The 12,970-nt window shown below is 37.9% G+C and overlaps 1 protein-coding gene across 1 annotated transcript in view; it reads left to right on the plus strand.

Annotated features, from left to right (window-relative positions):
- slc43a1a (solute carrier family 43 member 1a) overlaps nucleotides 1-12,970 on the plus strand; it is a 47,850-nt gene that overhangs the window by 13,351 nt on the left and 21,529 nt on the right. The window contains exons 2-5 of the mRNA XM_028460105.1: nucleotides 1,976-2,139; nucleotides 3,259-3,451; nucleotides 3,922-3,977; nucleotides 7,360-7,436. Coding sequence (XP_028315906.1) covers nucleotides 1,986-2,139; nucleotides 3,259-3,451; nucleotides 3,922-3,977; nucleotides 7,360-7,436 — 480 coding nt within the window. The 5' untranslated portion in view covers nucleotides 1,976-1,985. The remainder of the gene's footprint in view (nucleotides 1-1,975; nucleotides 2,140-3,258; nucleotides 3,452-3,921; nucleotides 3,978-7,359; nucleotides 7,437-12,970) is intronic.

Below are 12,970 nucleotides of genomic sequence, written 5' to 3' on the forward strand. Positions count from 1 at the left end.
ATAGGATAAGGATATTTGATCAGGCACTATTATATTTAAGGGTGTTGAAAAAAATAAACAATACATTTTCCCTAACCTTTATTTAACCAGGAAAGTCTTCCACTGCAGGAGACATTGTAACTGCACAAAGAAGTGCTCTGAAACCTGGGCATGTTGGCCAGCTTGTGTTTTTTCAATAAAATCTAAAAAGAAAATACTAACTTCCTGCATTTATTTGTTTTTCTAGGCATATACCTCAGTTAAGTTGCACTAATGTCATGTTGCACTAAAGTGAAAGTTGGTTTAAAAGCCACAGGCAGATTGTATGTTGTTTTTTTTTTTAAGTTGTTGGCACATGGCATGTTAAAGCCAATGTTTTGAGTGTAAAATATGCCAATAAAATATATTTCATACATAATGTTCTCATGAAGGTGTACACCTTTACAGATTAGTTGTTTCCTAAGTCATATATTTTTTAAAAATCACAATAATACTTATGCTTTAATATCGGGATGTATCGCATCGTATCATATCTTGACATATGTATCGGGATACGAATCGTATCGCCAGATGCCAGGCAATACACACCCCTAATTATATTATATCGGCGTTTTATTCATAAGCCTATTTTCTTCTACCTCTCCCATGCACATTCTATTATTATTACTACTGTTTTTTGTTGTCTGTGTATTCATACATCAGAGGGGTATTCCATAAAGGAGGTTTAACAAACTCTGAGTCTATCCATAAACTCTGGGTCAACATACCCCGCGATGGGAAACTCCGGGTATCGGATTCCATTACAGCTGGTATGAAGTGGGTCAATCAACCCTGAGTATGTAAACCTTGGGTTAAAAAACCATCATCAATGGATCGAAGATGACTCGAGCTGCCATGGCAACCACCCGGAAAATAGTGATTTATTCACCGTAATGGGTGAAATAAGTCGGTGTTTGATGAATATGAGCCTGTTCTAAAGGTGCGTTCAGTCTTCAGTGACAATAGTGGCTTAAATCACCCGTATTTAGTCACACTTTTTGGTCGCTTCATCACTTTATTGCTTCAGTGACGTGACGAGCGGTGAATAATATGAATAAAATGTGTCTGAGGAGACGTGTCAGCAGCATAGGATGTCTGCATAGAGAGTCCTCCTGTTACACTGGATATAAAGACAGTAAATGCCGCTTGACATTGCATCATTTATATTGATTTTTAATGTAATATTGTCGCCAGAGTCATCTCAACATCCTAAAAAATGTCATAAAGAAGCGGGACTCAAACCCGCAACCCACCGCTTCCAAGCGCAGCGGCATAATTCACTGCGCCATCATACCTTCAAAGATGCATGATCTACAGATTTAACTGTATGTAAAAGTTGATTCATTTAAATTATCATCTCCTCCTTTATATTATCCACAGGTTTGTATTCAGTGAACTTTACTACAGACGTCAGTAGATGTTTTAATGCAGATCAACCTCTCAGTGTCTTTCACTTAATGATCTACATCTACAATGTTATAAAGAAAACTACCGTTTGCACAAAAAAAAACGTAAAGCAACACATTAGTAATGATGTGAACACGTCTGTGGTGTGTGATGTTACCAATGTGTTTCAGAGAAAAGTGTTAAGGTTCATTAAAGTGTTAAGAAACGGTGTTCAGGTGGGCGGAGCCAGGTAGAAACACAGGGTTTCTTTGATAAAACCTGCCAGCGACCAGGTTTAGTTCACGGACAATGTTGCCATGGTAACATACTCAGAGAAGAACATACCTCGCGTTTAGGAATGAGATACTCAGAGTTTCCCTCATTTGAGCCCAAACATGCTCAGAGTTTGAAAATAACCCACTTTATGTAATAACCCTCTGAATGGATGATTTCATGTTCTTTCTTTTTTCCTTTAATGGCTACTCTAAAGTGCTAAATAAATAAATAGAAAATAAAATAAAAATGGAAAAAAATAACCCCTTCCTCTTTCTCTCCCTCTCCTTGGTCACAGAGCAGCAGCGATGGCGCCCACTCTCCTCCAGGCCTACAGGCGGCGCTGGTGGATGGCGGTGACAGCGGTGATAGAGAACCTGCTGTGTTCAGCGGTGCTGCTGGGTTGGGGCTCCCTGCTCATCATGCTGAAACGGGAGGGCTTCTACTCCCACCTGTGCTCAGGTGATCCAGCCTCACTGAGCCCTCATGCATAACATAACGCATCGTAAACTACTGACAAACTGCACTCAAATGACATTTGGGCTCTCAGACAAAACATACAACCTTAATCCTTTGGTAAATACATTGTGTTTACCTAATTACCACTAGTTTAACTAACTTAAGCGTGAATGTGAGTTTTTCTTATTTGCTCAGGGATGACATTTTGTTTGCAGTTAACAATAAACAGTTAGTCATGCATATCTGTGGTAACTTTTCAAACATTTTACAATGTGTGGTCTAAGGGTGTAAGAAAAAATCAATTTGGCAATTTATGGTGATATTTCATCGTTCGATTATCGTATCAGTCCAAAAAATGGCCCAATTGATTTTTTTAAATCAAGTTTTTAACGGAAAAAAAACATTTCATCGTGCAAACATAAGCACAGCACGTAATCGCCCGGGCACGGTCACTAGGTGTCAGTGAACCACATCAGACCTTGTTAAACTACCTCATTCCTTAGAAGTTGATTGCCTTTTATTTTTATAAAACATACTGGGCACTTTTATAGATGTCAGTGGTTACTTGTTTTTAATAATTTAAGAACTTAACAGAATCAGAATCTGTTGTTAAAACAAAAGTTAAACTTTTAAAAAAAAAAATGGAGTTTGACAGTTTGATAAATATACGACTTGTTTTTTATATTGGTGCTTGAATTACAGTTAGTTACTATTTGTTCTCGCAAGTTAAAGAAGTTAAACGGTGCGTCAACGCAATTTTATGTATTCAACATTATCAATTATGTTACTAATCATTTTTGCATTATTGTATATGTTACATATTATGGTTGCCGCGAATCTCGAGACGTTCTATATATTACATTCTTCTGTTTTTTATGTCCCTCCCCCCCCTGGCAATTATCTCAAATCCTACCTATGATTTTCCCGCCTAAAATCTGCGTCCCACCAAAGATAAACTGCACTGTATTTGGCCCCTGAACTAAAATGAGTTTGACACCCTGTTATAATGGTAAACTTCAGGCCTCTGATCAGGCTGTTGATGTGAGGAGTGACTCCCACCGTGTGTCTCTGTCCTTATCAAACTGCCGCACTTTTATCCACGTCGCCCACTTGTTCCTGCAGTGAATGACTCGGTGGTGGTGACCTTGGGGAACTCGTCTGACCACGAGGTGGAGGAGTGGCTGAGCTGCGTGGATCAGGAGGAGATGCTGAATCTGGGCTTCACCATTGGCTCCTTCCTCCTCAGCGCCACCACACTGCCCCTCGGCATCCTCATGGACAGATTCGGCCCCCGGCCCATTCGACTGGTGGGCAGGTACGAAGGAGTTTGTTTAATTTTTTTTCTATGTTCACAATCAAAACCAAATACTTCACACTTGCACACGTGCTGCAGTTACTCACCACTATGACAAGAAAATGCAGTCCGTTCACATTCTATAAGTGGGAGGAGGAAGTGCTCAACCCTCTAATAACCTGCATAGAACACTAGTTTGGTGTGTGTGTGTGAATTTTTGTATGTGTAGTAATCTGGCAGTTCTTATCAATGAGTGTCAGTGTGTGTGTGTTAAAATGTGAAGGCAACTGCTGACTCTGATAAAAGCTGCAGCGACACACACACACATTAGGATTAATGCATCTACAGCTAAAATAACCACCAACATATTTGGTAAACTGTGCTGTAGCTGGTTGTACTTAGTGAATCCAACACCTGACACAAGTCAAATCACACTTTTCCTTTTTTTTCTTGCCTCCTCATTAAATACGAGGCTTTTTCTCTCTCCACAGCTTATCTTTCGGCCTCTCCTGTGTGATGATGGCTGGCTCCGCCTATGACCCTGGAAGTAAGTCGTCACAAACACATATGCTCAAAATCAGGGTTGGGGTTAATTCCATTTTTCTAATTACAATTCCGTCTTCAATTATCCATGTTCAATTACAACTCGATTATGTTGACCGGCATTTTTTCAGAATCAGAATCCGAATCAGAATCAGAAATGTTTTATTTGCCATGTACAGTTTTAAGGACAGTACAAGGAATTTGACTTGGTGGTTGGTGCACAAAACAAACAACAAAAAGAAATAAAAACAAAACAACAAAGAACAACCCAGCAACAATAATAATAATAATAATGATAAATATAAAGGATGAGGGATAAATAAAGGATAGATAGAGAATAAAGGATAAATAGGATAAATATAAATATATATATACAGTGCAATTAAAATTACTATTATTATTTTACCTCTTAAAGTCAATTAAAATGATGTTCTCAATTACTAAAGATCAATTCAATTAATCACAATTACTGAGCCTTTAATAAATATGTCTAAAACCTTCCTCTTGTGTTAGGCCTCTTTAGAAACAAAGGAGTGGATTCTGATTTTTTATTTTTATTTTTTTGCAAGTATGGATCAAATAGCATCAGGTGAGTTTGGTAGAAAGAGAAAAGTGACCAGGGGCCTTATGTACAAAAAGTACTTATGCCCAAAAACGTGCGTAAGTCAAAATCCTGATGTTCAGACACTGGAGTGGGCGTAGAAATGTGCGGTCTTTCACATCAAGTCCTGAGGTGGCGTACGTACGTTTCTACATGGTTGATGCTTTCAATTCTAATGATTTATGAGGCACACTACCTAAATAATACATTATATTCACACAATAACCTCTGAGCTGCTGTTGACATGTATCATTTACACATTTTTTGTGAGGCACAGTTTTTAGTTTTTTTATCTGTCTAATGTGAGTCAGACACATGTTGTTCACTACCTGTCAGAGCTCTGTGAGCTAATCTACTACAGGTGGTCAGACGTCCTCTGAGTAACACACGCTTAATCTGAACACTTTAACACCTTCGGTCCAGCCATCATTAGCAGCCACACACATGCACACACCCGGGACTGATCACCACGACCGAATGGTGCGGTGTGTGTGTGCGCGTTTATGTCGCGGGGGGTCGTATCGGGCAGAGGAGTTGGCGATTGACGTACCGGTAAACGAACTTCACTTTCGTGGATCGTTTTACACTAAGTCATATTTATCTGTTACACATTCACAGCCTGTTTGATAATCGGGAGACAGAGACACACATTAACCCTGATGTGCGTGAACAGAACGTCATTTTGCGATTATTGTTTATTTTCTATTATTATTATTAGTAGTAGTAGTAGTAGTAGTAGTATAGCATTTTACATGTCTTCCTTAATCCGCTATCCACTTCTGGATGTTTATACTAATTCCAGTATCTTCACTGTTGAATCATCTCCGTCTCACATGTTGCTGTTGGTCTAAAATGTTTTAAAATCTCTTCTTTTTATGTGTTGCTGGTGGTATGAGCAGCAGCTTTTTCTGATGACGCTGAGGGGAAACCTAGCGCCTATCTCATTTTAATATGATTTACATATGTAAATGTGGGCGTGGACAGGGAGGGGACATACTGTATGTGCGCTCACATCCACACTGATTCAGAGGTTCAAATGATAAGTGCGTGGATCCAGTCGTACTCACAGATTTGAACATCTGAATTTTTACGAGCGTACGGCGGTCTCTGGATTGAGATGTGCGCTTTTTTCACACCATTTTGTACTCAAGTCTTTGTACATGAGGCCCCTGGAGAGGAAGAGGAGGAAGGAGAGGAAGAGGAGGAAGTAGAGGAAGAGGAGGAAATAGAGGAAGAGGAGGAAGTAGAGGAAGACAATAGCTGTGCTCTGATAAAATCAGGGCCACAGTGATTGACTGTGTGTTACTGTAACTCATGGACTCTCTCTTATAGAGGCTGCTTTAAGTGGTTAAGGTGCAGACAAACTTGCAGTTGCATCACTTATGAGAATGTTTTGAGACATGCATTCTACAATTACTGTATTGAGCCAGATTTCACAAAATAAAGTAATTTATGTTTTTAAATCAGCTGAAAGTCTGGGAAATATATTGATGATAATATTTTGTGTTTTATGTTACTGTACTGTATATTTAGGATGTATAGGAATTCTGAGATTTGTTTACAGTAATCTTTATATTTTTTGTAAGGTCCTGAAGTACAAATTTTCTTGATTACTGTAAATTGCTGCGCACCTGATTCAGTCTTGTTGCAATATATTACAGCATATACAACTAGAATATTTGCATTTCCTGAAGAAAATGCAAGTGAGGATGCAGGTGCTGGCCCGCGTCACACTGCATTAACTTAGCATTAGCCTAGCATTAGCACTAAACTAGCATTAGCTGAACATTAGCTGTATGAAAATATATGAAATGGGGTGGAAAATTTTGAAAAGAATTGAAAAAGTTGAATTGGTTGAAATGGGTTGAAAAAAATGTGAAATGTATTGAAAAGGTTAAAAAAGTTGAAATGTGGTTGAAATGGGTTGAAGGTAGTCGCTGAACATGTTAATGGTCGAATAGTCAGAATCAGTTCAAGAATGGCTGGTGATAAATGGGTTAAAAGTTTAAAAAGCTGAAATTTCCAATAGAAATAAATGGGAAAGAAAAAAATAAAATAAGTCAAAAAGTTTTAAAGTTACTAATCACAAAAGCGATAGCATAAATTTAAATAAAGTGATGTGGTTGAATGAGCTTCTTTTGAGACGTGTATGAAGTGTTTAGTTGGTGAGAAATGAGATTAACTGTTGATGTGAGATCATGATGGACATCCAGGCTGTGCTAAGACTTTTCAACATGTGACTTCAGTTTCGACCAATCCTTGTTAGCAATAAAAAAAACTTGTAATAGTTGTTAACTACATATGTGTACGCCATAGAACTGTTACGTGGTTCAATTAAATGTAAATTAATTATAGAATTTCCATACCAATTACAATTACAAAGTCAAATACCTGAACTCATTTACAATTAAATTACGATTACAAGAGCAACATGTGTTTTTAATTACAATTACAAATATAATTACGCCATACTTTTAATAAATTACTAATTATGTGATTATAATTATAATTGACCTGAACCTTATGCCACATATTGAGATGATGATGCAACGAGTTTCCTAATTCTCTTAATCAGACCTTTGGAAGGCTTCATTGCTCACATTCATATTCCTTTATTTGTCTAAAACCTTTGTGCATGTTGAATAGATAAATATCTAGATGGACGTATGGTAAATTCATATAATAACTGGTGTTACAGAAATGAGTTAAAAGTTAAATAGCGTCATCTAGTGTGATTGTCAATAAGTCTAACTCTGTAAAATCTTCCTTGTGTTTGTCCCTGTAGCTCTGTCAGCGCTCATCTTCTTGGCTCTCTCTCTAAACGGCTTCGGAGGAATCTGCCTGACTTTCACATCTCTCACGGTACGACAGATATTCATCCATCCATCCATCCATCCATCCATCCATCCACTATATCACCTATGTTAAATTCAAGTCCCGGGGGACAAATCCAGCCCATTAAAACAGTATTTCTAAAATGAAGGTACGTGTACCATTAAGAATACGCGATGACACTACAGGTGGTACTTGAGAGAGAGAGAGAAATAGAGAGTGAGAGAGAGAGAGAGGAAAAGGAGGGGATCCTCCACTGTTTTTGCAAAGATGGCATAAAACCTTTGAAATGTCCTTAGAAGAGCTATTCTTCTCTCCTTAATGGCGTCTACGAAACAGCAGAGTGGGAACTGTCGCCCCCTGTGGCCACAGATTTCTTCGGGTCTTCCGGTAATTTATCATCTCTCAGTAAACAAAAGGTTTACATCACTTTTTAAAAAAGTTTTACTAATTTTTAACCTAAAGCAGCACAAGTTGTCGTTTTGACTGAAAAAGCTGCTTAATGATCCTGAGAGCTTGACCATCTATAGAACTCATTAGATTAAAATGGGCTAATCACGTCACCGATGACGTCATTTCAACATGGCGGCGCACAGGGTAAAGTAGTCACAGTTTTAAAAGTTAATAAAACAAATATGGTGCAAAATAATGTGTTTTGTTAGGCTTAGATCTTCTAATAAGGAGATTTCAAAGGTTTTAGGCCACATTTGTAAAAACATTGGAGAACCCCTTTAACAAATAAAGTGTCGGTCTTGGTCCCACCCCAGGCGTGATATGACTGTAAATAATAAACACTATAGAAATAAATCTATTCAGGAGCCACTAAATCAGTGTTTTTCAACCTCGGAGTTGGAACCTCATGTGGGGTCACCTTAGTTTAAATGGGGTCATTTGAAATTTCTGAAAAATTTAAATAAATTTTTGAATTTTTTTAGATTTCAACACAATGTCAAACAACTGTATTTCTGTACTTTCACTTTGTGAAATATAAATCTAGTTTGAATAGAATGCAGTAAAAAAAATATAATATCTGAGCTCAAACATGATCAAAAACTAATTGTAAAAGTAATTCTTGACATTAAATGGGGTCACTGTCCAAAAAAGGTTGGGAACCACTGCACTAAATACTGTTTATTTCCATTTATTTACTAAATCAGATTCTTTAAAATGTGTGTTATCACTCATTCATTCCATCAATATTCTCTATAGTTGTTTTTAAATAGTTTTTTTAAGCAAAATTGTGCAGTCGGACAAGGGGGGGGGGAATTCTCAAAAAAGTTTGAGAACCACTGCTTTAGAGCATCAAATTCGGCCTGCAGGATTAAGTCAAAATGATCAAAAACATGAATAACTGTGTAAAAACACAGAGTAATTCAGTTGTAGATATCTCAGCTCTTCCAAATACATAAATTCAATGAAAGTTCCCAATATTTACCCAGGGCTCACAGTTTTCCTACTCTTTGATCACATGATGGCCATCATTTTTAATCGTAAACTGACAAAAAAAATAAATCCTTATCTTTTCCCAAATCCTGCCTATTGAAATTTTTGCCAAGTTTAATACAAAATTGGTCACAAACCCTAGAATATTTATAGATTGGATATTATCTGTAACTTCCAATTATTTTACTTATAATTATAGGGCAGAATATTGTTCAAATTGCTCGTTTTCCCGCCTAAAATTTGCAGCCCACTTGAAATCAAACTGGTTTGAGTTTTCCTCTTGAACTAAAATATGTTGTATACCCCTGCTCTCTACACACTTATGCTGAAGTCTGCCTTACTTAAGGAAAGTGGACACATCAACAGTCCAAATGGTTTGAAACGATTGATTCCACAGTAACATAGAGCATTAAAAACAGTTCTCATTTGGTCTCTTCTTCATGGCTTCAGTCTGTCTGTAAACTCAAGGCTAAAGGAAAGAAGGACATGTGCACGTATGAGGAAGTCCTGCTCACATTCACAGCTATTGTTTTTTGTCTGTTTGAATGAACTGCTGCACCCTAAGGAAGAGATGGGAAATGATCACAGTCATATTTCAATCCTGAGCTTCACGCACTACAGAGTTTAAATAAATAAGCCATTAATGACTGAGTCATAAATGAGAGTCTCCATATTGAAGGTATGACTCACTACGTTTATGTAAAGCTACGCCCCAACAGACAAATGACAAAGCGTGATCCAACAGGCTTGGAAGCATCTCACAAATATGTTTTTTTAGGAGGATTTCACAAAAGAGAATCTCATTAAACTACTGTGGTGTATGCGAAACCATTATTTCCTTGTGCGTGAGCAGTATTTGGCACATACATGGTGTCTGTGTTCCTCCTGAGGTTATATAACTCATATTCTGAGAAAGTGCTGAAGTCGCCCTTTTTTTTCCCCACTGGAACAGATGAGTTTTGGTAGCTGCCGTTCCCAGCGTGTCCGAGGCCTGTGTTTGTCTCAGCTGAGGAAACACGCGCACATAGCGACTGGGAATGTGTGGAGTGTGTTCATTTACATTCATATCGGGCCTGATGTGTCAGCTGGCATCACATCCATAGCTGTCCTGGCAGGCATGTTGTTGTTTATCCACAGGTCTGGACTCTGTGTTTCTCTTTTAGAACAAGCACATGACGGAAACACGATTTATGTTTCCAGCCAATCAGAGCCCTCGGCTGTTCACACACCCACCCCTCAGCCCGACCCGCGTCACCCTGATCAGAAACACTCAAGGACACTTTTACTTTCCACAGCCTGCTCCATCGCTTCCTGCTCACATTCGTGTTCGTCGTCTTCAAAGGCAGCAGAAAAAAAATCAATAGAACCTTTTAAACTCGGCATGACTGTGCACACATGTGGACGCACCAATGAGTGTGCGCAGCACGGAGCACACAGTGAGGCCGACATGAAACAGATGTTTGGAAAAGACAGAGCAGGCGGTCAGTGACGCACCACTTTGTGCTTTGGTTTTTTTCTAGCTGCTCATAGCGGTCTAGGTTTGGATTGTCCACATTACAAAACCTAAGACTAGTTTATTCTTAAATGGCATTTGTCCTTGAACTCATTTGATTTCATGCACATCAGTGTATTTTTAAAACATTGACAATCAGATTATATGGTGCTGGATCTAAAATCTTCAATATAAGCACTCTGATACATAATTAGTTTTTATTGGATTTTTGAGGTTATTTTCTGTCAGAATGTTCCACTTTATTAGTTGTTTTATTCATGTGTAATGTATCTAACTCATTGGTTAATAGTGAATGCGTCCGTTTTTCTTTCCTTACCTCTAAATCTATCACTTAATTAAGCCTTTTCTAACATTCCACACTATAAAGTAAGTTATAAAAGTTGCTTGCTATCACATTGGTTTGATATTGGCATCTGCCAATATCTAAGGTTGCAATATCGGTATTGTATCGGATATGAGATAAGTTGTATCAGGATGCCCCTAATTGCTCCAGCTCTGGAACTCACTCCCTCCTGACCTCTGAAACGCAGATTCACTCACCACTTTCAAATCCCAACTCAAAACCCATTTGTTTAAACTTTCCTTCTCTTTCCGATCGATATTTTTGCACTGAACTTCCATTATTGTCCACCTTATTTTGTGTTTTCTACTGTTTTTAACCTGTTTTCTACCATTTTTAAACCTATTTTCTGTAAGGTGACCTTGGGTACCTTGAAAGGCGCCTCATAAATAAAATGTATTATTATTATTAATATAAATATTTGAGACTTTAACCCTTACCTGATATATCATACCCAATAAAAAAATTAATTAGCATCAAAATATGACAAAACATGACAGATTAGAGGTATGTTCTCTTATTTTTAACTACGCCACGCCTAACAAAATGGGGAAAAAAAGCAAAAACTATCATAGGATCAAAATTACTGAAAAATTAGGAATGTAAGAAAAAAAATTCTTACAAAAACAATAAAGAAACTGGAAACTTGGTCTGTAGTCCACCAATTTCTGAGACATTTGGTGTTTCCCCAGTGAAGACAACGTACCCTACACTCATAAACAGCTGCAGGAGAGTGGAACAAAAAAAATGGCCTTTTTTGATTGAATAGAAATGATCACCTGACTAAAATATATTTATCACCATATGAATTTCCTTGGAAATCACCACATAGTGAAATTTATAACTATTGGACTAAATAAAGATAGCATGGACATTTCAGGACCACTTTTACATACTGTATTTCTTAGATGTAGTCAGATCATACAGACTAGTAATAATGGTACACTAACACTATTGCTGGGTAAAAAAACCCTTGAATGTGTGCCTGTAGGTAAAAGTGGTCTTTGGAGTAGAAGACCATCCACACCTTCTAAAACATCAGAGAAGATGCTGAAGCTTCCCTGGAAACCAAGACACTCTGACAAACACAACTTCATGAAAAAAATGTAAACACTTTTGATCGGGTGAAAATCACCCGCTGATAGTGTTCTAGGGTTAAATAACAAGTACAAAAAAGACATTTGTTTTTGATTAAACAGGAAGGATGTGATGGTGTGTAACCTCAGCTCAAAGGTTCCTGCCTTGAAGCTGAAATACAAACAGGAGTGTTTGTATTTTTTAAGAACTGTTTGGTATAAACCAGTGTTAGTTGTGTCTCCAGGTATGGTGTCATCCCAAAGTCCCTCTGCGTGTATATTAGATGTTTGTGGAACACAAACTGTGCAGTTCTGACTTGACCCAGTTTAGCCTTTGATGATTCAGTATGTGAAGTATCTTGTCCACATGTTTTTGGCACGCAGAGACTTCACTAATGAGTTGTAGTAAATACCAGCGTAACCAGTAAATATACCAACGTTCACGCAACGATTTCATTGTGCCTGGGCCAACATACAGTAGTAGCTTATTATCATGGGAAAATAGCTTCTCAATGAGTCATCGCTTTGTGTTCATTCATACACTGACTCACACGTGGTTGGAAGCAGATTTTTAAAAAAAGGTTTCAGAAATTTTTGATTTGGGACAATAAAGGGCAAGCTCGGAGCTAAAGGGATTTAAAGGGGCAGCAGGGGGGGAAATAATACTTCTACTTAAGTAGATTTTTTCTGTACTGTTACTTTGATTAAATTTTACTTAAAGTAGAAGTAAAGTTACAGGTGTAAAAATCTACTCGAGTAAAAGTAAAAAGTAGATCTCTTAAAATGTACTTACTTTTTTGGGGGGCTGGGGTGCAACTCTCCAATGCGATAAAAAAGTACAAAGACGTGTATAAACCCCCCACCCCACACCCGCCAAAAATCTGTGCACGTTTGAGCGGGTGTGTCCACAACCTCCTCAGCAGTAACGGCTATAATGCAAAAAAAAAAAATGCTAAACCTGACATATATACTACTACTGAATAGTGCTTTATGACATGTAGTGAAATAGCATTAGGGTGTTCAGCTCTATGTGCACAGTGTGCAGCAGGGGTGAAAGAAAGAAGGCAAATAATAGTAAATCAGCATTTAACGACAACCTAATGCTATATAAACACAGCCACAAAAACAAAGTTAGCTCGCTAACATACCTCTGACGATGTGGTCGCTACAGACACAGCAGACTCTGCTCCTC

This window comes from Gouania willdenowi, chromosome 10 (assembly GCF_900634775.1).
Source record: "Gouania willdenowi chromosome 10, fGouWil2.1, whole genome shotgun sequence".
In the NCBI taxonomy this organism is placed as follows: Eukaryota; Metazoa; Chordata; class Actinopteri; order Blenniiformes; family Gobiesocidae; genus Gouania; species Gouania willdenowi.